This window comes from Triplophysa rosa, linkage group LG15 (genome assembly GCF_024868665.1).
Source record: "Triplophysa rosa linkage group LG15, Trosa_1v2, whole genome shotgun sequence".
Lineage (NCBI taxonomy): Eukaryota > Metazoa > Chordata > Actinopteri > Cypriniformes > Nemacheilidae > Triplophysa > Triplophysa rosa.
The window spans coordinates 8,160,929-8,186,252 of record NC_079904.1 but is presented as its reverse complement, the minus strand read 5'-3'; the positions used below and the strand labels follow the sequence as shown (position 1 = coordinate 8,186,252).

Here is a 25,324-nt window from a genome sequence, read left to right as displayed (position 1 = left end):
ACATTTTCTCCCTGTTTAATAAATAATGCATGAGACCAACTGGGAGTGGGCACATGCATTTACCTTTGTTAATATTTTAAACACCCCAAATGCCAGAGTGCATGTTATATAAGCTTTAGCAACCAAAGATTGTTACTGCATTATTAACTTGGAGTTAACTATATATATATAGGAAATATTTGCTTGTATATATTTAAATGTATTTATTGAATTTATATAAATATTGAATGTCTCATAGTTTTCTTAAATATATACATGTGTGTATATATATGTGTATATTAATACAAAATTAGCATGCACAGTACACAGACATATATTATGTTAGCAAAAACCTTTATTCTGGATGCGATTAATCGCGATTAATCGTTTAATGGCCCTAACTGTAAGCATGGCGTGAGATCGCACAACGGGTATGTAGGAAGATGATAAAGGACATTCGCCTATTAGAGCGATGACTCCAGAGAGCTACACATTAAACCAAATAAATGATTCCTTTAAGGGTCATAATATCCAGTCACATTAGATGTTTGATTTAAAGGAAGAGTAAATAATGGACGATTGATATTAGCATATTTTAAAATTCTCCACATTTTATATTCCTAGCACATAAAGACACATTTTCTATTGGCAAGGCGTCCAACTGTGACTTCAACAAGGTTATGGTGCAATGCACTTACATTGAAGATGGCTAATATTTCACTATTAATCTAACAAATGGAAGGTCAACCCCCATTGAGAGACTTTACAATATGTCTCTTCCCCTGCGATTCCTTCTAACGCTACAGCAAAATCAACTTCTCGTTCACTGTCTTATCTGTCCAAGGACACCGTACGACACGCACACAGCCAAGAATTCCAACACTGGAGCAATTCCCAGAGCACACTGCTGATAAGCCAAACATTAAAAGACTGAAAGAGAGGGAGGGGAAGAGAAGGTGAAAAACAGAGATGGCAGAGACAGATAGTGATGGAGGGAAAGAAGAAAGGAGGAGAAAATGAGAAAGAAAAGATGAATTTTTTTTAAATAAAATGTCCTTAGGTGTCGCAAAGAACGCATTTTGTTCTTGTTGCGGAGGATTCTGGAATCTTGAATTTCTTTGTTTGGAAAGTCTGACTCTGAAATTGAGCATTTTGAAAAAAAGAAATCAGTCCTAATATACAGTAAATGCATCTGACTAGAGATTATTTAAATACACACAATCCTTTACTTTTCAATTTGTGATAATATCTTGTGAATCATCTAAGCGGTTTTGTTGGTTATGTATTGCTGTGGGCATCATTCCACGTATGACACGGTTTCCTAAGCAAGGCATGAGAAAACGATAAAAGCTTTCTCTTCCACGTCAATCAGAGCTTCTGTCGTCTGATATTCACTGGAAACCTCTCATGTACTGTATACCTATTATGACACTGAGACATCGATTGTGAGATAAAAACATTGAATATGACAAAGTTGTCAATGTTCCAACTGGCTGTGTCAACTCTCACTTTAAAGATCAGGCATCACACGCAGTTTCTCCCAATCTCATACTAATCTTGAGTACCTATTCAGTAGTATTGCATACGTCATATCTTCGAAGAGTGTTTAGTTTGGTCACATTTATAAAAGATAGATACAGCTGTACGATTATTTCCGGAGAAACACAAGCTGCTGGAGACTGGCAGTGGGACGGACCTACAGCACGAGCACACAATTATGCACGTATGCAGCGATTGCCAACAAAACACAGACATATGACTTAGTTTCACTTACCGCGTGCAGTTCATGTCCGGCATCCTGGGACTGCGCCATCTATCAGTTCAAATGATCTCCAAATCCAGCGTTATTTACATTTACATTTATGCATTTGGCAGACGCTTTTATCCAAAGCGACTTACATTGCATTGTATTATACACTTTTTTTGTTTCTGACTATGTGCAATCCCCTGGGATCGAACTAGGGATGGGCGATATTATATCGTTTGCGATATACCTGTAGAAATTCCCCACACGATAGGAATTAGTCTTCCCGCGATATAAACGATAAATTCTAGTTGATGACGTATTTCTTTGTGAGACCCATTCACAGCTCATATGTGAAGCGAAAACGGGTATAGCGGAGGGCGGACGTGAAGCTGAGAAAGAGTTTGCACTAAAACCTCTAAATCTCGTTTAGGTTGGCACTGTAGATGCATCCGAGTTAATGTTTAGTTTCACTTTCGTTTTATTGAATTCGTTTGTTAAGTATTCGTTGATAGTCATAATATGTTACACCACAACATTTAGTTTGGCTAAAAGTATTTATTTAAACATTCGTTAGATGTTATGCGCGCATGCGCAAATTGTTTAATACGATTTCTTGCCTGTTATATACAGGATGAACGGAGCGTCCCGTGCACAGCTCGCGCCCACATGTGCTTTCATAGCGACACAGTGTGCACAGCACTGCTGCCTGTTTACATACAGTACACATGCGAGTTTGTATTACGTTATTTTAAATACGTTTATGAGCTTATAAAAGCATGGATTATTTAATTAGATTTATTTTATCCGCATTTTTCTGTTCTCTTTCTGTAGCGCGAGTCATAGACAGATTCAGTGTATGTTGCTGTGAGAAGAGAAGGTTCACACAGTTCAAGAGAGAGTGATTGACAGCGTGATGTGATCGATCGTTTCCACCCAACAATAGAATATATAGAGTTTGTCAGGGATCACGGAGGGGAAGAACCCAAGCGCAGGCAGCGGGGTTGAAGGGGTTAACAAAACTTTAATTATAAATACAAAAGACAAAACAAAAACCCACGATGGGGATCACAGAACAAGGGCGAACTAAAATGCAAAACATGAAAATAAACACTTCCCTCGATGGGGCAAAAATCTCTCGAACTAAAATACGACACAATGTCAAGGCAGGGTAAGGTAATTAAATAAACAAACAAACAAGGCACAGGTTTCGGACAACGAACAGGAACTCACAATACAAGGCACGAAGTACAAGGTACACAGTACAATCCACGAGCACAGGACAAAGAAACATGAGGGCATTTATAGGAGAGACAAACGAGGGATAATGACACAGGGCAGGTGAGAAACATTAGACACGGCAGGGAAGCAATACATGAAACAAGAGGGGCGGGGCCAATGACGAGACACAAGAAAACACATGAGAAGTAAAAAAACATAAACAACTCATGGCTTTCTCACATAAAACCTAAGGGCTCCGCCCCGATCGTGCCACATGACTAGAAATACAGAACCAAGAATGCAGTGACACAGTTTTAGGTATGACATGATGTGTTTATTGACCTTTATACCACGGGGCTGTTGAATGCTTCATTCTGATTGGCTGACGAACGTTCGACGGGTGTGCATTATTTTTCAGTTAAACACACACCTATGAAGGTGTTCCAGGTCTGCTGACCGCATTACAGTTCCATATCACTTCGCCAGGTTTAGCCTACTGTCCACCAGTGAATATGTATTTAACAACAGACACAGTGACAGGCAAATTCCATTGTCTGAGAAGAAATAACTATTAATATTTATGGACAGCATGAACATTTGAACAACAATGGCGAGAGCACTGTACAGGACTGTTCAGACGAAAAACTAAAGCATGTATCAAAGGTAACGGCAAACTACATGACACAATCAGCGGGTTAAAGGTAAAACACGAAGCACAAAAATAACAACAACAACAACATGTTAAATTCGTCTGTGGAATGGGTAAACGGGACTTAAAACACGCAGGAAGCTTTCTATGCCACTGCGAGAACCGCAGCTGGCGCAGAAACCTCCATGTCACTTTTTTCTCTTAATACTCTTCTTATATGACAGGGGTGTTAAATACGACGAAAACAAATCAAATATACTGTAAATACTTGTCTTTTCACTCTCAGTGAAGCAAACGCGTGTGCATGTGCACTGTCTGTCTTCCTCTCGCTCTCGGAAAACTGCATGCAGGCTCAAGCAACGCCTTCAGATGAGATGCGTAAGAAATTAGTCCTACCAGCAAGTGCATTCCGGGACAAATACCATACAAATGTCTTGAGATAAAACATCGTAACAACGTCTTGTGGTATCAGAACAACGTCTTGTGGTGTTGTGACCGTGGTATAAGCGGAATAATTGACTCCGGTCCGTTCAATTATCGAAAGTTAATGCACACCCGAGGTGTAACTCCGCTTCGCGTCGTGGCCGCATTACCACCTCGGGGTGTGCATTAACTTTCGATAATTGAACGGCCCGTCGTCAATTATTCCTTACTTAGTTCATTTAACTTTTCTTTACTACAACCTTTTGAAGTCGTATCTCACTATTATATTTTATATTTACAAAAATACTGTAGGTATATTTTAGGAGCTGTTTGATTTGGGGTAAGTTTTATTTTTTGATAATATTTGTTTTTCTGAGGGTCTAGACTACATGCAGCTACTATCACTTGACGCAAAAAACAGCCGTGGATGGCGTTATGGATATATCGTCATTTTTATCGTTATCGCAACAAATACCAGGAATTATCGTGATAGAGTTTTAGGGCCATATCGCCCATCCCTAGATCGAACCCATGACTTTGGCATTGCTAGTGCCATGCTCTAACCACTGAGCCACAGGAAAGCGAAGTAATATCCATTAACATCCATCACTGAAATGCCGTGAACAAACAGACACACCTAAACTTCACTAGCGCAAGAGTAACGAGCTGCCGCGCACCGAAACCAAACTTGACGCAGCGCAGACAATTGGGTCTCGCTCGTCGGTTGGCGCATGGGCGGGCTCTTTCTTTTGCCTAGCCGTGCTTTTCCGGGAGAAAAACAGTGTGAAGAAGTCAGAGTGCATGACATAGCATGTTACCATCACTTTAAGTGCGTACAGATTCTAAGTATCGCTCAGCATCACGTCGTTCCTAATTAGGACACTGTGTGAGAAAAAGTATTGTCCTCAAGCGTATTATGTTCTCTTGATGATGACTAGAACCAGACAAGAAGAGAAAAGCAGGACTGACAGAGGAGGCAGAAGCCCAGAGTGAGGATCCTACAAAATAATAAAAAGTATAAAAATGAAAACTAAATTTGAAAGTCCAGCACACGGTGAATGAAAACAAAATATGAAAATAAAAAACAAAAAAACAAATGAGCAGTAATAAAGTTAGAAATAGACTGTAATGTAAAATAATTAAAGAGGGACATAGATCATGAAAAAATAATGAGAGAGAGAGATAATAAGAACTCATGTTCCTTTTGAGAGCTTACAAATTGGTGCTGACCCCTCTCAACAGGCCCAGGGGTGAATCATAAGGCAGAACAGTGGCGCATAGTGCACCGACCCATAATACCTCTGTCCCTCTCACCAGATTCTAGAGAATTTCGTCAAGGACAAAGCCTCAGTGTGAAGCTCTGCTCTTCCTATGAGTCAGCACGCTGCCTGGACAAGAAACATCCTTCAACACCAACAAAGAAATACCGACTTGCTGCACTGCCCATTATTTCCTCTTCTGTATTTTGACCGCTTGTGCTTTTGTTCTTTCCATTGAGAACTTTTTCAGGTATTTCTGAAAACCAAAGAAGTTCAATTTCCCTTGGGAATATCGCACAGGGGTCATTTTGAGTCCAGCATTACTATTTCTGTTCAGATTCCTACAAAAAAGGCCATTTGTTTTCTTAAGAGGAAACAAGAGAAGCAGAGGAACGAGAATATTGGGCCAATCCATCATACTCACAAAATACTACAGCACCTTTATTTCATTTTTGTTTATATCAAAATTACAATTCAACCACAAATGAGCATTCTGTTTTCATTTACCAACGTTCAAAAGCCGTGCCGTTCAAGACGTGCGTTCTGTTCATCTTATGAAGTCATGTGATGCTTTTATGTGAAGGACACAAAATAGTGAAAGTCATTAGGTCGAATAAACAAGGTGACAGTTCACCCAAAAATGAAAATTCTTTCATCATTTACTCACCCTCGTGTCATTCCAAACATGACTTTCTTTCTTCTGCAAAACACGAAAAAAGATATTTTGGTAACTGAACAACATTACCCCCCATTGACTTCCAACAACATTAGGGTGAATAAATGATAAGAATTTTTGTTCTTGGGTAAACTACACCTTTAACTGATCTATTCCTTCCTTATAAAACAAGAACCAAATAAAAAACACAACCAACAGTAATGCTTTAAAGAATCTGTAAATAATCTGCCGTTTCATGGTTAAACTGCATAACTCACAAAATCTCTTATTCGCAACATCACAACCCCCCTCCAGCTGTGACTCTTTCATCTGCACCCCAACAGCCATCAACATAAACTTGAAAGCGAGAACAAAATCACTTGTTTGCCCCTAGAAAAGAAGTTCGGCACAGCTGAAGGCTGCATGAATCTCCAAAGTCTCCTCTGAGGTATATAAGTGCCTTATTCAAGAACACGACCATATCGCTTCCAGAAATGAGACACGTCCCGCTGGGACGGTAATATTTTCCTGGTGCATCAGTGAGATTTTATCACCGAGCCCTTTAAACAACACGCACGCGGGCTCGACCGATGCCACCTGACGATATCCTCGCACGTCACTTATGTGGCATTTCAGCCAACGCGAATTACGGTGAGTGACGGCCTCCCGATCGTCTTGACCTTTAATGCACTCGTCCCTACTGCCATATCGCATTAGACAGCGTGTCTGCATCAAGAGCGTCCGTGGGGTGGAACATATGGACACCGCTGTGTATAATATCATTAGCGTCTCGGTTGGCTCACGCCTACAGTTCTTCAACACCTGGAATGCACACCACGTGAAGAGCTAATGGAGATGGATGAGGATGAGAAAATGAGGAGTAACATAATTCAGCTTATATACAGAACGTATAGACAGGCAGGTAGATAGACAGCAGATTATAAACATATGTTTGGATTCAGGGACCCAACTTGGCATCAATGAAAACCTTCCATTTGTGTGCATGATGCAAATGCTGTTGTTGTGTGTGATGTCACTTGAGTCCAAAGCCAAAGCTTGAAGATAAGAGCACAACCCCCCACCAACCTCGTCTGCCTCTAATCTCCTTCCTCTCTCTCTTTCTCTCTCATGACACATATATTCTGCTTCCTTATACATGTAGTGTGTCCCTTGTTAATGCGCTGACCTTCATCCTCAATGCTCATCCTCCATGGGTATCAACTATATGACTCTGAAGCATCTGAGACACGCACACACTTATTCTCCCGCTGGCTCTACAAGAACGGCCACACCCCTTCAGCGCTCTGCCTTCCCGACGCTCCTCCTGCTATTGTCTATAAACCTCAGCGTGACAGTTTGATTGGCGATACGAAACACAGCTGTTTATTAAACCCCCAGGACAGATAGCGAGCAGCAAACAGAGGAAATATGGAACCTTTTAAATGATAACGAAATGAATCTACCACTGATCTGAATATCACATCCGATCAACAGCGGCTCGGTTGTTTACGGTGGATGAGCTAGAGTGGGCCGCATTAAAACAGCGACTGGGATTCAAAATCTAATTCGAACCATGAGATAAAGTTTTAGGATTTTGAGAAATGTAAAATGACAAAAACACTATAATGTAAAATGAGTGAGTTCTTGGGATTCTACACTAATCAAATAAACAAATTTGTGATGCTGACTGTAGTTCGCATCGAAAAGTCAGACTTCTTTGCTTTAATTTTAGCTGGAGATGAAGATCAGTATAGCAGCATGGTTACGAGAATCATATTGTGTTTACAAAGTTGCATAAACCCATTCATATTGAGTAACTTTTAGACACAAAATGGACCCTTATTGGAATAATCGCAACACTTTACAATAAAGCTGTATTTGTTTAAAATTAGTTTAACATGACAATGAACAATACTTCTACAGCATTTAATCTTAGTTCATGTCAATTTCAGCATTTACTCAAACATTTTTTAAATCAACAGTTGTACTTGTTAAAATTATTTAATGCACAACTAACATGAATGACTGTATTGACATTAACTAACATAACAATTAATATGCTTAATTAGGATTAATATTCCTACTTGTGCTATGCCCTAAAAAACATGCACGCTGTATCTACCGTAAAAGAGTACACAAGCGTAACCTAAGTAAACATTGTTGCCCAGACAACATCCTTAACAATCACGAACATCAGTTCATTACTGATGATCATTCATTATTTCTTAGCAGTGCTTACTATGTCGTTTAATTTATTCATTTAGTGAATCATGACTTATTTCATTTATTCAGTGTAGCATCACTAAACTCCTCCTTTCTGCAGTGGGTAATATCAGCCAAAAGGGCGTGCATGAATCGGCATACTGGATACAGTAGATCATCCAGGAAGACTACTTAAGGAATATTAATTTCGACATACGCCTGCACGATTAATCGTGAGCACAAAACTCCTGATCTTTAAAACTGCCACTTTACAGGAAATAAAAAAATGTCACTGCTATTTTAATAATATTTTAATAAGCAAAACCCACAGACAAACATGAAGGGTGACCAATGGTTTGTAAAAAAAAGAACAAGAAATCAAAAATGGAGTAGCAAGGTTTCATTCCGAAGGTGACAAAATGTTAATTTTTTGTGGTGGTGTTTAAATGATTGATTGCGTGCTTTGAAACGCGGTGTTAAAGAAGTTCAACAGCAGATCATAACATTCATCGACTGTAAAGTATAGGCCTAATAAACATGCTGAAGTGAAATTAAAAACAAAAGTTCTGAACTGACAAAATAATCGTGTTAATTAATCGTGATTTAAATTTTGAGCAAAATAATTGTGATTATCATTTTACCCAATATCGTGCAGCCCTATTTCAACATATTACGATTCGCAACTAAGGAAACAAAATATATTGAAATGATTGAAACATCGCAAATGTGCATATCGCAGTACACATTACAATACTGAAATATCGAAACTTTTTAATACTGTAATGTAAAATATGATGATTTTCAGTTTTACAAATACATTTCAGCAAACTAAATAAAAGAACTGAGGATGGTGGTTTCAGACCTTTAAAGCACACTGTGTTCCTACATTTACTAAACTAAGCCACAGTTTACCTCCCAAACATGCTAAGAACAGTTTTACGGCATTTGTGTAGTATTTACTCGCAAAGCTTTCGTACTTACACACCTGCAGCATTAACTGCTCGATCCAGAGGACACGAGGGTGAGATGAGCTTTTGTCCAAACATACACACTCAGCGTCTCATAGAGTACAGTGTGCAACTTTGGGAGGCAAATTAAAAATGCATTGCTCTGCAGCAACTGGGTTATGAAGAAACAGGAAGACGACTGTACAGTATTCTATTGATACGTGTGTGCATGAGCACAAGCGTCTCTGATGAGAGATCCGAGCACACAAAGCAATTATATAAAAGCAACCATGCGTAACACCCATCCGACGATTTAGAAACCTCACCGCAACCATCTAGAACACCCTAGCAACCGCATAGCAACACCTTGGCAACCACCTATAACACTCTCTCACTCCACGGTGGTAAATTGTGCACTTGTGCAGTATTCATATTTTCTGAATTTTGTTTTCTTGATAAACAACTGTTTACTGCCTGGGCTGGGGCAAGTGTTTAAAATGCGTCTATTTGTGTGGGTGTTTGCCCTGTCATAGAAGGCCGCTGTCCGGCAAATGTGGCCAAAGTACCGGCGTGTGGGAGGTTGCAGAAAAAGCAACACTTGCACCAGATACCCTGCCTCAACTGTGACACACACACACACACATACAGAAAATGCCACCCACATCTCACTTTCTCTCACAAGTGACAAATTTCTGAATACCAAAATAACGTCCCTTCTGTTTTCAACTCTCTCTCCCTCTCTTTATGTCTATACGTGCATTTGACATCACCGCCTGTTTGGCATTCTGAACCAATGCGACGTCAACGCAAACATCCCTGTAGCCACGAACGTCCCACGTCATACAGGTTCTGCATGTATGTATGTACATGTCTGAGGGCGGGAGATGTCAGCCGTGTGCCTCAATGAGCATTAACAAAACAATGACTCATCACCTTACACATGCTCCTCCCTCTTTGTCAATGTCTCTCTCAGAGTCTCTCTACAGCAGTAGTTCTCAAACTGGGGGCCGTGGCCCCTGGGGGGGCCCCGAGATGGATCCAGGGGGCCACAGATTTTGTGGCATTTTATGAAATATAGAAATTGATCATAGATTTTATGCAATCAAACATCAGAAAAATAAGACCACCAGACAAAAGAATTGATGTTTCAGCATTGTATAACCGAATATGTTTGTTTAAATAAAAATGTTACATTTAAGATTATAAGTCTTTTATTTGGGGGGCCGCAAAGTGATGCACTCTACACAAAGGGGGGCCTTACAACAAAAAGTTTGAGAACCACTGCTCTATAGGGTCTCTGTGTGATGACGGCAGTAAAGCAGTGCTGCCAGCATCGGACAGGAATTAACATCACAGTCAGCTCCGTTTATAGCAACTATGTGTGTGTCATGTGGGGGAGGGGAGTTATAGCATTGTGTTTGCAATAATTGTGTTGTGTCCCTTATAGCAGCACAATACACCAAAAAACATCCTAGATGTGGCTTACTTGGTAAAGCATGCGCTGCGTTAACAGCGCAAAGACGGATTCCCAGGGAACACACATGCTGATAAAAAATTTATAGCTTGACTGCACTATGAGTCGTTTTTGATGAAAGCGTCTGCCAGATGCATAAATGTAAAATGTAAATGTAGAGGCAACGGCAGAGGTTTGTTGCAATACATTTTCTTATGGTACAGTAGGAAATATCAAATAGAAAAACTGTAGTCGTTTAGGTAACACCTCAACTGATACCATTTTAAATGTAGTTTTGGTGTCAATTTGCATGTCTTTTTAAGTTTCAAAAAGAAAAACTTAAAGATTTCCTAAGCCACTAAAACAGTGATATCTCTGACTCTCCTTTATAGATTTTTCTCAGTCTAACTATAACGCTAAGCAATACTACCGATATACACAACCAACAAGAACAGAGAGGACGAATGAAAAGCAGATTAGACATCTGGAGCAGAACCATGAGGATATGAGCCACAAATACCAAGAAGTTCAATATGATCGTTCAGGAGGTTGGATGACTCCCAGATCCTATTGAAACTAACTCCATTGGATGGCACAGTGATTTCCCTGAATACTGACACACATTCAAGGAATAAGGTCATGAACTTTGTGTGAGCTGTATTCGCTCTCTTCACAGTTTTAGAAATCACTGCTGAACAAACTCCAAATCAAGTGTTTCTCTTCCATTTCAATACAGAGCAAAAAAAGTCACACCTGGATTAACCGTTTATAGTCAAATCTTTACTATAAAGATACTGATTACAATCTTTAGACAATTCATTTTATAGTCATTTTCAGTCGAGTTTCATCAATGCACATCGTTCTGAGAAAATCTGCAATAATACCATGTATTATAACATCATGTATACTTTGTCTTCATTTTCATAATGTTATCTCTTTACTACAGTTTTATCGGTAGCACTTTATTTTACAGTCCTGTTTCCCATGTACATACTGTGTACTTATTACAGTAAATATAATAACTGGGTAATAACTAGGTACTAACCCTGAACCTAAACGTATACATTACATTTATTCATTTGGCAGACACAAACAATGCTTATACCAAACAATAAATATATACCATGTAGTTATACCTTATACTACCCCAGTTCTTTATTAGGTAAGTACACTGCAAGTACACTATAGGTACACGTACTGTAAAATAAAGTGCAACCGGTTTATCACTAAGAAGACTAGTAAGTACAAACAGCCAAAAATAAAATAATTGGTCATATGGTCTAATAGACAGCCAATCAGATGCCTCATTCACAAAGAGTAAACACGTGAAGCACTGCCCACATATCTTCCCCTGTAAAAAGTGACCTTTTGTGTCATGAAACATAAACATTTATTCCAACTTTTTTGATGAGAAAAGAAATATTTTAACAATGTCAGTAAGATATTGTAATAAAAAAATGGTATTTTGATGTAAAGTGACACTTTTAGTTGTTAGGAATGCAAATTAATAAAAAATTGGATAAATGTGGCACAATGCTGAAAGACAAACAATAACATTCCTTAAAAAAATTACAACAATACAAAGAAAATACATATCACTTTTGTTTTACAGTATAAAATAGAAAACTCTCATAACAGTTGAGTAACTAAATCAAAAGTAAAGAATAAAGAAATACCAGAATGCTTACACAAAGAGTAGTAGGAACAGCAGAGGAAAAGAGCTTGATAAAACAAGGATATTTCGCTGTCAGTGAGCGCTTCTCAACCCACAGTAAAGCGTGAATTCAGAAAGAATGAAAAATAAAGAGCGGATTGAGTCGAACACCCACACAAACTCCCTGTCAAGGTCACACCTGCTACCGCACGCAGTACAGTATACGTTTGGCTGAAAGCCACTGTGGCCATGAGGTCCATTCAGGAACTTTGATGCTAGCACTTAATGTTCAAAGGCCATCTCATGGGTGTGATGTGTATTGAACCCCAGGACCGCTGAAATGTTACCAGGATCACAGGCCAGCTGCTAAACAAACAGCAGGCCAATTAGCCCTCCTATTCTCGAAGGTGGGACTGTCCCTGCAACTGGCCAACAGTAATCTGTCAGGATAACACTACACGACACATTCCAAATGAAGCTGAAGACTTGCATGCTAGCACATCTGATCTTCTGAAGCTGTGCAGATTTATAGAAGGGCAAGTATACAAGTAACAAAATATTATTTTGAATGTTGGATTGATTATGGTGTCATTTAAATGACAGCAATTTCCATCAACACTGTACATTTTGGTTTTCTGAGGCAGAACATCGCTCAACACGCTTGAGAGAGATACACATAAACAGGGAATGACCAAAAGTCTGCAACGTTTGTCAAAAATCATTTCATATTTTAACTTATTTCAAATCAGCAAAAAATATGAAAATGACATTAAAATCAGTAGAAATCTATCAAATATAAATACAATTCAGTTATTGAGCAAGTATATGAACACACATTTGAGCTGTCCGGTCAGATTTTGCAGGAAATGTCTCAAATGTAATATGTTCATCAATAAGTTACAAGAGGCTGTTTTTTATTGTGAATAACCCCGAGTACCTTATTGCTTGTATAAAACGGTTACCACACAATACAAATATTAAAGGGACAGTTTAGGGCTGGACGATATGGCCAAAATTGATATTGAAATATATTTCTTCATTTCGGTCGATACGATATAATTCCGATAACAATATGAACAATATTACAAAAAGCAAAATGTAAGATCTAAGTTGAGAGAGCCCTCTGATATGAACAATAATGCTGATCAAAATCATTCTAGATTCCAGCAGTGTGCAAAGCTACGTATGATTAGAATAAAATATTTTTGTATAGGACTGTGCCCTTACCTTGAGTAAGTATCAAATATTAGAATCATAATACCAATAAAAGAGAGAATGACTTCTCTAAATGTGCTTCAAAGCATAATTCCATAACTTCAAAATGTGCTTTAAAGCATGGGCGTATCTTCTAAGCTCTACAGGGGCACAGGCCTCCCATTACTTGACACTTTTTTCTTGAAAGCCTGCTTTTGACATATTCATCTAAATTAACAATCTTCAATTATTAACGTCCACTGAATTTTATGTATGACTGTATTTCCAGTTTTTTTGGTCAAAACTTTACACAAAATTTGCCATTCTCTCCTGCAAGTTGTTTCTTAGCTATAAAAACTGTACGAAATTTGCCATTCTGTCCTCGAAATTGACATTGAGAACTCTTTAAACTTGTTTGTGTTTATTTTCCGAGAAAACGGGTATTTCAGACGAAATGAGATGATCCGTTGTAACTTGTAACATGTGCATCATGGCTGTCGCACACACGATGAACACAACGACATTTAATCCTTAAATTTGAAGTCAAGACTTTCTTCACAAACACCTCATTATGAATGGCCACCGGACGGTAAGCACAGCGCCGCGCGTCACATCTATAACGCGAGTCAGATGCGTACATTATGCATGCGCGTGCTCGATCAGGTTCCAAGTTTACTCCCGAAGCAGGATGGGCCACATTTAACCATTTTTATTCTGTTTGAGTTAAAAATGTGTGGCTCTTAATCTTTAATCAATGAATAGATATTGCGCGGCTGCTTGCTGCAGAAATAAAACAGTCCCGCGCAGACATGAATTTCTGTGCGCATGCGGTTGATGTCCGGCTGTGTCGCTTTTACAAGCATTAGTAAGTTGCAATCCGTGTTGTAAATGAATATAAGGAAGGACAAAAATGATAAATGTTTAACTTAAACTAGAGATCTATACTGGGGCACGAGTACGATGGAGTGCCGCTCCATAACACCAGTAACGTTAGCCGCTGGTGCGATAACACGATATCGATAATATTGTTACATCCCTAGTACGTAGTGATACACACACTTTGTCCAAAATCACCTACTTCCATACTATATAGCAGGCGAAAATCAGTATAAGTCATAAATAGTATTTCCGAAACTGCAGAATCCCTACATACTGAAGGTCTGGGAACTTTTGCCGCTTTGATTGGCCAAGGCCCGCCCAAAGAGACCATATGGCTGATAGGTAAAGCAACCAATAACGTTTCGTTTTGTGCTGCATCATGTTTGGAGGCGTGGAAATGTCCCCACATTAACAGACTGGTGTACATTCACAACCATGTCAAAAGTTAACAGCAACAAAGTTTATGAGTGTATGCAGTGATCTTCGCATACTTTTAAGAATTTAGCGTTCAATCGATCATGATGAATTTTTATTCCAACCGATGTAAACATGACAGCATACTTCTTCAATCAGACGGCTTCGTGTTGTTTCCAGGCGGACTGTTAAAGAAAAATTCTTGGAAAGCCTGTAAAATTCAACCAATCAGATGACGACTTTGAACGTGCTGAAGTGTTTCCAGAAAAGTGTGCCTTTTGCATCAGAAGTTCAGCCAACGGTCCGTGGGCGTGACGGCTGAGGCTGAGACTAATACGTCGTAGGTCAAAGAGCATACAGGTCACATGACCATAAACCATGGCGGATGCAGTATGTTGAAATCTATTCATTATACTCCCACATACTATATAAACCGTACTAATTTAACGGTCGATAGGTAGATACTTGTTCAAATTCAGTACGTACTGTCACAGTATGCAATTTCGGATGCAGCTTTAGAATCATTAAGTAAAGCGGTGAATAAAGCACAGCTATTGACCAATCAGAATCAAGGACTGAAACTAACAGTTTTATAAGTTATGTACACATAGGGATAAATATGCAAATTAATGTTTAAAACAATTTTATTTTTCAAAATGAGATGGCAATAAAGAGGCAAAAGTTACATATTGCAGCTTTATAAAATTTACTTCTCTGGTCACGCGCAATACTGACTTAACAAACATTCCTCCATTTTACAATTTCTACAGCTGCTATGTTGAACGTACCATTTTTCCACTTACATTCTGTCTCCTCCTTTATACACAGTATATCTTAGAAAGTGTTATCATAGGGTGCATTCTCCCTTTCAAACGGCTGGACAGAACTAGACAACTATGATTCATCTGTCGAGTGCTCAAACAGACAAAAATAACACTCATCCCTAATGCAAATGCAAAAAACCCTAAAAGAAAAGACTGCTGTCCACTGGCACACTTCCTGTGATCCAGACACAACATATTTCATCAGTACAAAACTGTGAGCGTGTTTGACGGCGGATAAGCTTGGTTGAACGGTGTGGGGTGCTACAGACTGATGGAGGGGTGGAAGGGTAAGGGAAGGGGGGGTTCTGGGGCTGGAAGCTTCTTTGAAGTGATGAAACAGATCAATAAGCCAAGGACGGGCTTTGATGGCGAGAGAGAACAGCGAACAGGCAGCTCGACGAAGCCTTGTTAGCATGACGAAGAGCAAGCCGGGGTTTGCGACAGGCGACTTATCGCATATGTACGTTTCATGCTGAGCTTTTGCCAAAAGAGTCCAAGAAGCGCAACATTCCCTCAGTTGTGTGTAATTACAGCAGGTAGGTGACCTCAGAGGCACCGGGGACTCGCAACACTGCAGAGTTTACCGTGAGAGAATGGGAGGCTGTCTCGCCTGGCAACCGCATCCCGTAAACTGCACCACACTTTCTAAACTGCATAGCAACCACTTAACAGAAACAGACACAAAAATGCACTGCAGTGAGGTGGGTTGGGGAGTGAAGACGCGGGAAGAGAAACAGAAAGTGGAAGGTACAGAGACAACAACAATATTTGGAATTTGATCATCGAAAGGCTTTTTTAAGTCAATATTAAAAAGAATTTAGTTTTGGATGCCAGTACATAAAGCATCTAAACAGGGTGTCTGCCTAATGCTGGGTTCACACCAAATGCGAACAATCACTTTCCACGCTCTTTATTACTCGCGGGAAAAGTTTTCGCGTGAGTGACGCGATCGGACAAATATTTTCAACTTGCGCGAAAGACGAGATTGACGTGCGTTCGCAGCAATCACGCGGCCCGATTCGCGTCATTCGCATCTCTTGCCGTAAGTTCGCATCTATTCGCGTCTTTTCATTGACTTTATATGTAATTTACTCGTGCAAATCGTCTAATTTGCGTTTGGTATGAACCCAGTGTTACATGCAGCGCATCAATGTCAGTTCCAAAAGCAGTGGAACCAATCAGAAGAATTTGGAGGCGGGGCAAGCGTTGCAAGCTTGTTTACAGTAGCAAGTTGGCATGACAACTGTTTTATTTGAGGGCAACATGGCAGAGGAGGCGTTCTAGGATGCGCTTTTTAAAAAAAACATAACTGAGCGCTGCGTCTCGCGTTTTTACACGCAGAGACGCGTTCTGTCTGATTGGCCCCTAAGTTCAGAGAGTAAACGCATGTACATAGCGATGATGTCTTCGCACGTAACATCACCTTGCACTTGCAGTGACAGGTAAAAATGTATTATGACCTATTTTTTACGAGCTTGTCCAAAAAAGTCTTGCGCAACCTTTGCATAAGGCAGAGGAGTATTTGCACCTCAAAACATTAACAGAGACAAGTGCAAGGTTTATAAAATTAATACATGAACACATGAAATCAAATATTTGTAAATAATGACAGAATTTAAATTTTGGGGTAAACTATCCCTTTATTGCAGCGTTTCTCAACAAGGGGGGTGTAGCCCACAAGGGGGCCCCAGCTGACTTCAAAGGGGCCCTCAGGAAGACTACAATGAGCACTGAAATAGATTTTAAAACTAAAAAACAAGATATTTCTTATTATTTGTCAATTTTATATTAATATAAACACTTTTCCAGTTAATATCAAGATCTTTTTTTCAAATTGTGAGTTTTTGTGAGAGGGACTGGGCCTTTGAATATTGATGAATACAATGGGGGGTCTTGAAGACAAAAAGGTTGAGAACCTCTACGGTAATGGCAGTAAAAGGCACGTTGTCTGAACTTTGAGAGCCGTCACAAACAAAAGCTGTTTCTGAAAGTGACGACAATACTGAATCCTCCTGCAACTTTTCCATTAACCTCTCCTTCAGAATGGTGACTCAAGAGTGCCTTTATGTTAGAGTGTCACCCAGATCCCATTCAGCCCTCCTCCTTGTCTAGCATCCCCAACGTCCCCTCCTAGACTGTAACAGGAGGGTAATTTACTGTAAATGATTCAATAGCCTCTTTTTGCAATGTCACAAAATCATATTTCTATGACGACCGGGTACCGACACATGGTATGTCCAGATACCATGGTATGTCCAGAGGTTCTCTCGCACGCACCTCTGGGGAAACGGATGGCAATATAGGCCGGCCTTATTACATCAGCGCAATAAAAGAGAGGCACTTCGGACGGACTTGTTGTAGTTCTACTGGAGAGCAAATAAAGAGAGAGTATTATTGGAGCTTTTTGAAGAGGTTAGCATAAAAATGAGCTGATATGCTTAAAATCCTGAGGCCAGAAATAGAGAACCAATCCGGGAGCTATTAGATGCAAAAATGCTGTATTAATAAAGCTGTAGCATAACAGTGATTCAAGTAAGGTGCCATTCCATCAAACTGATCTGATTCATTCAGATTCATTTACGTCTCTAAATCTGATTCATTCATATTTATTCAGTTATGAACGGCCACTTCCGGCAGTGCAGTAACACAGTAGAGTAACCTACACATTCACACACTCAATAATAGACGACTACTGTGCCATTATTGCAGAGAGGACCGAGTTAAAGTCTTTTCTTAAGCGGATCAGAGAACAGGAGCACACGCACACACAACTGCCCAGATTTTGAGAAGATGAGCCTCACTTCTGTGGATTATGTAAGAAGTGGCATGGGCATCCTCAGGCAACGTCCGTGTGTACGAATGTGTATGTGTGTTGGGCACTGTTCTACATGCATGACGCACATGAAACAAGTAACAAACAGAAAATGCTAAAGCCAGGTGACAGCTAGTATATTTCCTATCTGTAATGTAATCAGCAACAGTTGATCTATATTCAGTTTAGTATAGTTCATCTGAATTAAGGCTGTCACGATATCAGGTTTTTCACGACACAATGATCACGGCCAAAAGAATTCACAATAACAATGCTCTCACAATATCTACAGTTTTTTAAATGATAGTCAAATTCCTCAGTTTCCTTTATTTTATTTCAGAATTCTGAAAAGTTTACTATTATTCTAAAATGCGGAAAAAATGAGAATCAGTAAATAAATCTTTTGAAAACTTTTGACCAGTGGTGTATGTGTAGAATTAACATTAACAATAATCATAGTTTTTAATATCATGGTTATTGTCAATACTGGTATGGTGTGACACCCCTAATCTGAATACAAGGCTGAAATATACCACAATCTTACTGTATGTGTACGGTCCAAGAAAAAAAATGAAATTAGGAAAAATGCAATTAGGAAATAGTATATTATAGCAAATATTAGAAATAATAGTTTATTTCTTTTTTTCTTAGTATGCCTTTATTCATAGCGAGAAATAAGCTTTGCAGCCATTAAGTAGTTCCAAGGTCAAGGTCAAACCTAACTCAAGTTTGTTCTACATCATCAAATGTGGCGGTATGGTGCTTTGAAAGTCAGTCTGTAAGCACTTTAGCAAGTATCCTTACACCAAAACACTGCCTGCTTAGTCAACGACCGACTAGGTGGCAGGGAAACTACATTAGGTTTGGACAGAGCCACCATATCATTGTATGACATTTTATTCAAGTGTGCTCCAAACAAGCCTCTCTCCAAAACATGCTATTCATAATGGGCACGAGGCGTGATCATTGTGACATACATCTTTCAAAATAAACACCCTTCATTAAATTTGAAGAGGCGAATCATCATCATTATGAACCAAATGATAAGACTCATAGTTGGTTGTAGTCTGAATTACAGTCATTACGACTGTTAGCAATCAGCACCGGAGAAAGATCGCATTTGCGCATAGCAGTCAATAACATCACAGACAGTCGAGGAAGTTGAAATCCTCATGAGACAACTTAAAATGTATCCTCACACCACTTTGTGTGTGTGTGCGTATGCAACATGCGTGCGCGTGTGTGGTGTGTGTGCGTGCGTGCGCGTGTGCGTGTAACGTTGATCAATAGATCTGCGTGTGAGGTGCACAGTCCTCGTGCCCGCAAGGTAGTTGAATTATGAGCGTGTCATTCTCGCCCCACTTTGCATGAAAATACAATTCACAGGACAGGGACCACCCAAAACAGCGTCAGTCACAACCCACCAGTGAATTATTAAAATGAGACGAAAAATATTATGCAAGTAACAATTTTTAGAAAATTGGGTTTTATTGCCCATTTTGGATGTGAAATGTTTTATTTCCTACTTAATATTCAGACACAATTATAAGTAAGCTATTGTAGGTTGTTGGTCACTGATTGTATAAAATATCACAAATTGAACCTGATATAAAATATTTCTTCTTCAATCAGCCATTGGTTGGACAAACATACAGTATATGCATCTAATCACAGAAGAGTGTAGCGTTCGTCAAACCTATTTAAACACAATTACTATTCAAGTCGGTTTGGTGACGTCAGCGACAAAGAAATTACACACTTAAGTTTAAGTGCTAAAGCTAAAGGTCATGCTAATTCCTACCAGTGACCGCTGGAACAGATCGTGAGCACTCAGCTTCAGAGAAACTACTTAATGTCAAACATGTCATGTGGGTTTTTTCTCTCGGCTTTTGGTCTTTTAACATGCGGGTGTCGTGTCACTTTGGGGAAGCTCCGGTCTGAAGTGAGCTGTGGGAAGCAGAATGCTTTTGGGATCGCTGTGCATTTGCCCGCTGGCCTGAGACTGAAGATTCTCTTCTCCCTCCTACCGCTCTAATCTTCTTGACGATTTTGCCAGGATTCTGTCATTCTGCTCTCTTGATCTGCCACTTTCAGTCAATCTCAAGTAGGGAAAAGTTTACCCAACTGCAAAGACAGATCTGCATGGCGCTTCGCAGCAAGAAATACACAACACGGCCTGTTTACGTCTTCCGAAGTGGTGCACTGAGTTTTGTATAGCAGTTATAAAAGAACACGTAATTTAGCAATTTGCAAAAAAATCTACACAATACACAGCATTAACAAACCTAGCTGTTTCAACTCAATATGCTTGATATTGACCGCAGGCCAACGTCATTTACAAAAACCATCTTGATCTACATCAGTTTACCCCATCCAGGTCAATCACAAGATTCCTTTGTACTCCTGTATCACTGCCGACAGCTCAAGATGAGAAGGAGGAAAATGAGGTGGTTGCACTAATCAAAATTTCGAGTCTCTCTGGGAGATTCCCATTCGCCTTCATTTCGCCATTTATCTGATCACAGTCGCTCAAAGAGGCTAAATATCACACATCTCCCCAGACGGCAGAGGTGATTTGTTTCTTGTAAGGCTTTGCTCTCGAGAGGCGCGTGCATCAACCTTTCACCGTCATTGTACAACATCTGACAGAGGCGGAGTCAGGTAAGCTCTTCCCACCTGATTGATGGCACATGATTGTGTTGTGATCGCAGAAGAGATCAATTCAATTAGAGCCGCAATCACTGTAAAAAGTAATGTCATGCTCCTGTGTGAATGAATGAACAAGGGATTGCAAATCGAAGGCCATCTTTCTGAATAACACAGTGTGAATGGAAGTTTTGATTAGACAGGAACTTCGCCATCTCTTAGGTGGGAACACACATCTTCAGTGAAATAACTGAATTCAAAGATTCAGTCCTAAGGGTAATGTGCCATACTGATCCTAATCCCAATCCAGTAACAATAAACACCTCTTTATGAAAGACTTATAAAGGTCCTGACTGACATGCCATGACAGCGGATCATCTCAACATTTAAATCACATTTATGAGAGACAAACACTTGCAAACAGTGGGTTTTTGCACACATCAGTAAAGCTCTGGATTTGTCACGACAACGACAATAAAGACAATGCCGACACGCACCAGTCTATCTGATAAAAAACAGCTGGTAAAGAAATCCAAATACTTACTGATTGGATCACAGCGCACCTGAAACAAACACATGCAATCAACTTTCCATTGAACAGCAGAAAGGATACAATCGTAAAGCTCCGTTCTGAGTCCCAACGGCCAGGATTTTCTGAACCGGGTCGAATGCCATAGAGGACGGTTGGTAGGGAAAGCCATGGCGCACCGTCTGGAGATCAAATCAAAGAGAGTTAAAAGGAGCATGCAATGCAAAAATGCAAAATGTGTCAGAACTGCCAATACATACAGGTTATTAAATGGCCAGTTCGTAGATTTTTACACTTCATTTCACTTTAGTCTTGAATAGTCCGTTACATCCTTATGTGATTTGACTGTATAATATTTTTATGTTACAAAACATAATAGATGTTTCACATGGTAAATTACTATTTACTATGCTTCATTTAATCATTTTAAAGAGAGTGGCGATGTATGAACGACAAATATCTTGTTGGGGACAATTCTTTTCATGACAACATATCCAACTAATGCACAACCAAAACCTCATTACGTCAGGCCCCTTTGAATCTGGATGTCCCACAGTTAGATAAAAACAACAGAAAGTGAGAGTAGAGACTTTGCTGCATTGTATCCAGAGAATAACAGTGGTTGGCTGCAGTTTCACAGCTCTGGCCTCTGCTCAACAGCTGTCATCGCGCGCGCTTCAGGGCTTCGCTTTAAAACCTTGTGACGTCGCCACACAGACAGCATTTCTGGGCAATAAAGGCGGCCCTACGATGCTATCTAGATAGGCAGCTCACTAGGTGTTGCGCACACAGCGTCTGTCTCTGTTTGTTTAGTGGCTAAGCGCGTTACGTAAGCGACGCGCGCGGGGACTGGTAGTCTACCTGTCGATGAGACAAGCTTCCGTCCATCGCGCACGTTTCTTCTCGTCTTTTTGGCAAATATGAATTAAATATTAACCCAACACAACGCTGACATGTTTGCATGCGTATATTTAATTTAGATCTGACAAAAAGGATCAAAGCCTGTGTGTAAGCACTTGTATAAATGATCGTAAATTATTAATCCTAGAAAGTGGTATCGTGGAAAAAAAGTGTTTCGAATGGCGTGTCAGCATTTTCCCCAAAATAAACACGTGTTCGTGTTAGTTCCTGAAGTTCAGGGACTATTTACCCCTGGACATAAACCTCATGACATGACATAATATTTTTTTATTAAATACGACGTGTGTGTGTGTGTGCAAACATTACCGACGTAAACGAGAGAAATGGATTGCAATACTTCGGCGTGCCGTTCTTTTTTTGTGCGCTCGCGTGTTGTTTTATAATCTAACATCACGTTCAGTCAGACGTGGCTTTGAGTGCGCTTGATGTAGAAGAGAGGAGCGGACAGATAACGCATTTCTCGCTGGGAACGATTAACTTCGTCCATTGTACAGTCAGATCTAAACCAACAAGGCGTATTCATAACTGTGACTGTTTCGCAGGACACAGTGGTCGCGTCTCAAAACCCAGCGACCTGCCCAGTACCCAGCCATTATCTCGGTCACCTGGTGACCAAAATGCAGTTGGGGTGTGCAGCTCATAATGTCATTTTGGGTAAAATGAAAATACTCAAGACTGTAAATTGCATGTTAATCCCAGCACAGTATATTATGCAAGAAGCGGGTTGTTTATCCCCCCTCCCTCTCCGCAAGCATCACAGCTTCATTCTAACCCCACATGATTCAGTAAAATACAGTCAAAGTAGCAGTTTTTTACAATCACGGCTGCAAAGGGGAAGAAATTTGAGTCGAGCGTTGGAAGAGATTGGCAACAAAAGCGTATCGTGTTGGCTACAAACAGATCCATCACGCATGAATATTTTACGCATTTGTGCGCATTTTCGAAACATAGAGTCAGCTCTTTTAAAGCACGCACCTGACACACAGCTTGTGTAAAATCATACTGTGTGTGTATTTGAGGCAACAGATTATGGCAGAATAGTGTGCGGATCGAATGTATAGCCTGAGTGCGGATTTAACGCGTAGCCTATGCACAAGACTCCACCGGTGCGTGATTCATAATGAGAATTATGGAGCTCTTTGTGAGATGCATTACAAAATAAGAAATAATGTATAGCATTAGATTGTCTTGTAATATAAGACACTAATATAAAAATATGAAATGCGCAAATGTAATATTACATAGTATAATTCTGCCTACCTGAAAAGACAAACGTCATTTTAAGTCTTTGTGTAAAGTAAAAAAGAGCATGCACCAAGCATCACTTGTTTGAAGTATAGTACCAAAAAAAAACATTAGGTGATGTTGCATGACGTGAAGATACATCGTTACTTGACAGCTTTCTCACCTTACAGAGCTGAAAGTGTTCAGACTGGATCGTCTCCGGGATGAGATCGTTCTCCTTTGCCCCGGGCTGTGGGGACGGAGAGGGAGACGACACGGCCGACAAACCGTCCAGCACCTTACGGATATTAAACTTCTTCATTTTCCCCCGGTTCGAGTGAAACGGAGGGGACGCAGCACCCGAGTCGAGATCACCCGTGAACGATGAGGGGAATAACCGCTCTCGCTCGTTTTTGCAGCACGTCTCTTTTATAGCTCACATTTTAGAGAGTTTTTCACCGTATCCTCCATGGCTGGTGTCTGGGCTGCCACCGTCGTGGGTTGTGAAGGTTGAAAGTTTTTTTCTTTTTTGCGTGAGCGTTTGTGGGGTGTCCGTGTAAGCTTTTCTGACTCGGCGTCCCGCTGCGTCTCCAATCCCCTCTCTCCCTCCCCTTCTCCACTCAAAGCGGAAACATCGCTGCAGCGCCGCGCGTGCGCACATCAGACTTCGAAGCCGCCTTTCAAACCCCTTTTTCAGTGACCAGGCAAATACGACTTGCTGTTGAGTGAGCTGGCGTCACATTGCAGAAACGGGGGCGGGTCTCTGCACCTGGAGCCGCAGGGATATAGGATGGAAAGCGCATCCGCCCATCTGAACCATCACATACAGTCAAAATATAGCTGCAACAATGCGCTCTATAATCTTGATGTGATACATACTACAGAAATTCTTTGTCTCTGGTGGTAAATGACTCAGACATCTGTCTTTGTTTATACAACACCAAATTTACTATTTGTGACAATATTATGGGGGAGTGGGGACTTACCGCAATGAGACTTATTTCTTTATCAGAAAACGTGTCCTTTGATCATACCAGCTACTCAACAGAAAGGCCATGCAACCAAACACAATAAGATATGTCAGACTAATTACAAATTACAATATCAAATGAACATCATATTCATATATTATCTGTGTGGTAGCAACAAGCTTAACATCTCATATCCGCCCACTTTTAGTTCTTTAAAAAATATTAAATGAATCCACCACTTGTAACAAATGATGAATTAAAAACGCCACAATCATGAGGAAAGAATAATTAAAGTAGGCTACACCATATATTTTTGTAATATAATTTACAACATTTTGAGGGAGACGGGTTTGCAAATGCATATTAAGACCGGGTCAGATTAGCAGGGTCAGAATTCTGTTAAAGGGATAGTTCACCCGAAAAATAAACAAATCTGACATGATTTATTCATCATTAAGGGGCAACTGTTGTTTGGTTTCCAACGTTCTTCGTCTTCTTTTGTGTTCTGCAGAAGAAAGAAAGTCGTACAGGTTTGGAATAACGTGACAGAATTAAACTTTCCTTTAAACAGAAATATATGTAAATTGCATAAGGGGATAAAAATACAGCACACATATTAAGACATTCAGCGAGGTTTGGAATAGATCTCTTTGATTCTAAATCCTTTTATAGTGCAGTGATGGAGATGATAGAGATAAGACGATGAATTTCCTTATCAAGCCCT

The 25,324-nt window shown here is 40.0% G+C and overlaps 1 protein-coding gene across 1 annotated transcript in view; it reads right to left on the bottom strand.

Moving 5' to 3' along the window:
- The window catches only part of stxbp5a (syntaxin binding protein 5a (tomosyn)), an 87,347-nt gene extending 63,078 nt beyond the window's left edge, over positions 1-24,269 (bottom strand). Inside the window, exons 1-2 of the mRNA XM_057352536.1 lie at positions 23,814-24,269; positions 21,569-21,666 (exon numbers count right to left, since the gene is read on the bottom strand). Of these exons, the coding sequence (XP_057208519.1) occupies positions 21,569-21,666; positions 23,814-23,951 (236 nt within the window). The 5' untranslated portion in view covers positions 23,952-24,269. The remainder of the gene's footprint in view (positions 1-21,568; positions 21,667-23,813) is intronic.
- Positions 24,270-25,324: the final 1,055 nt, after the last annotated feature.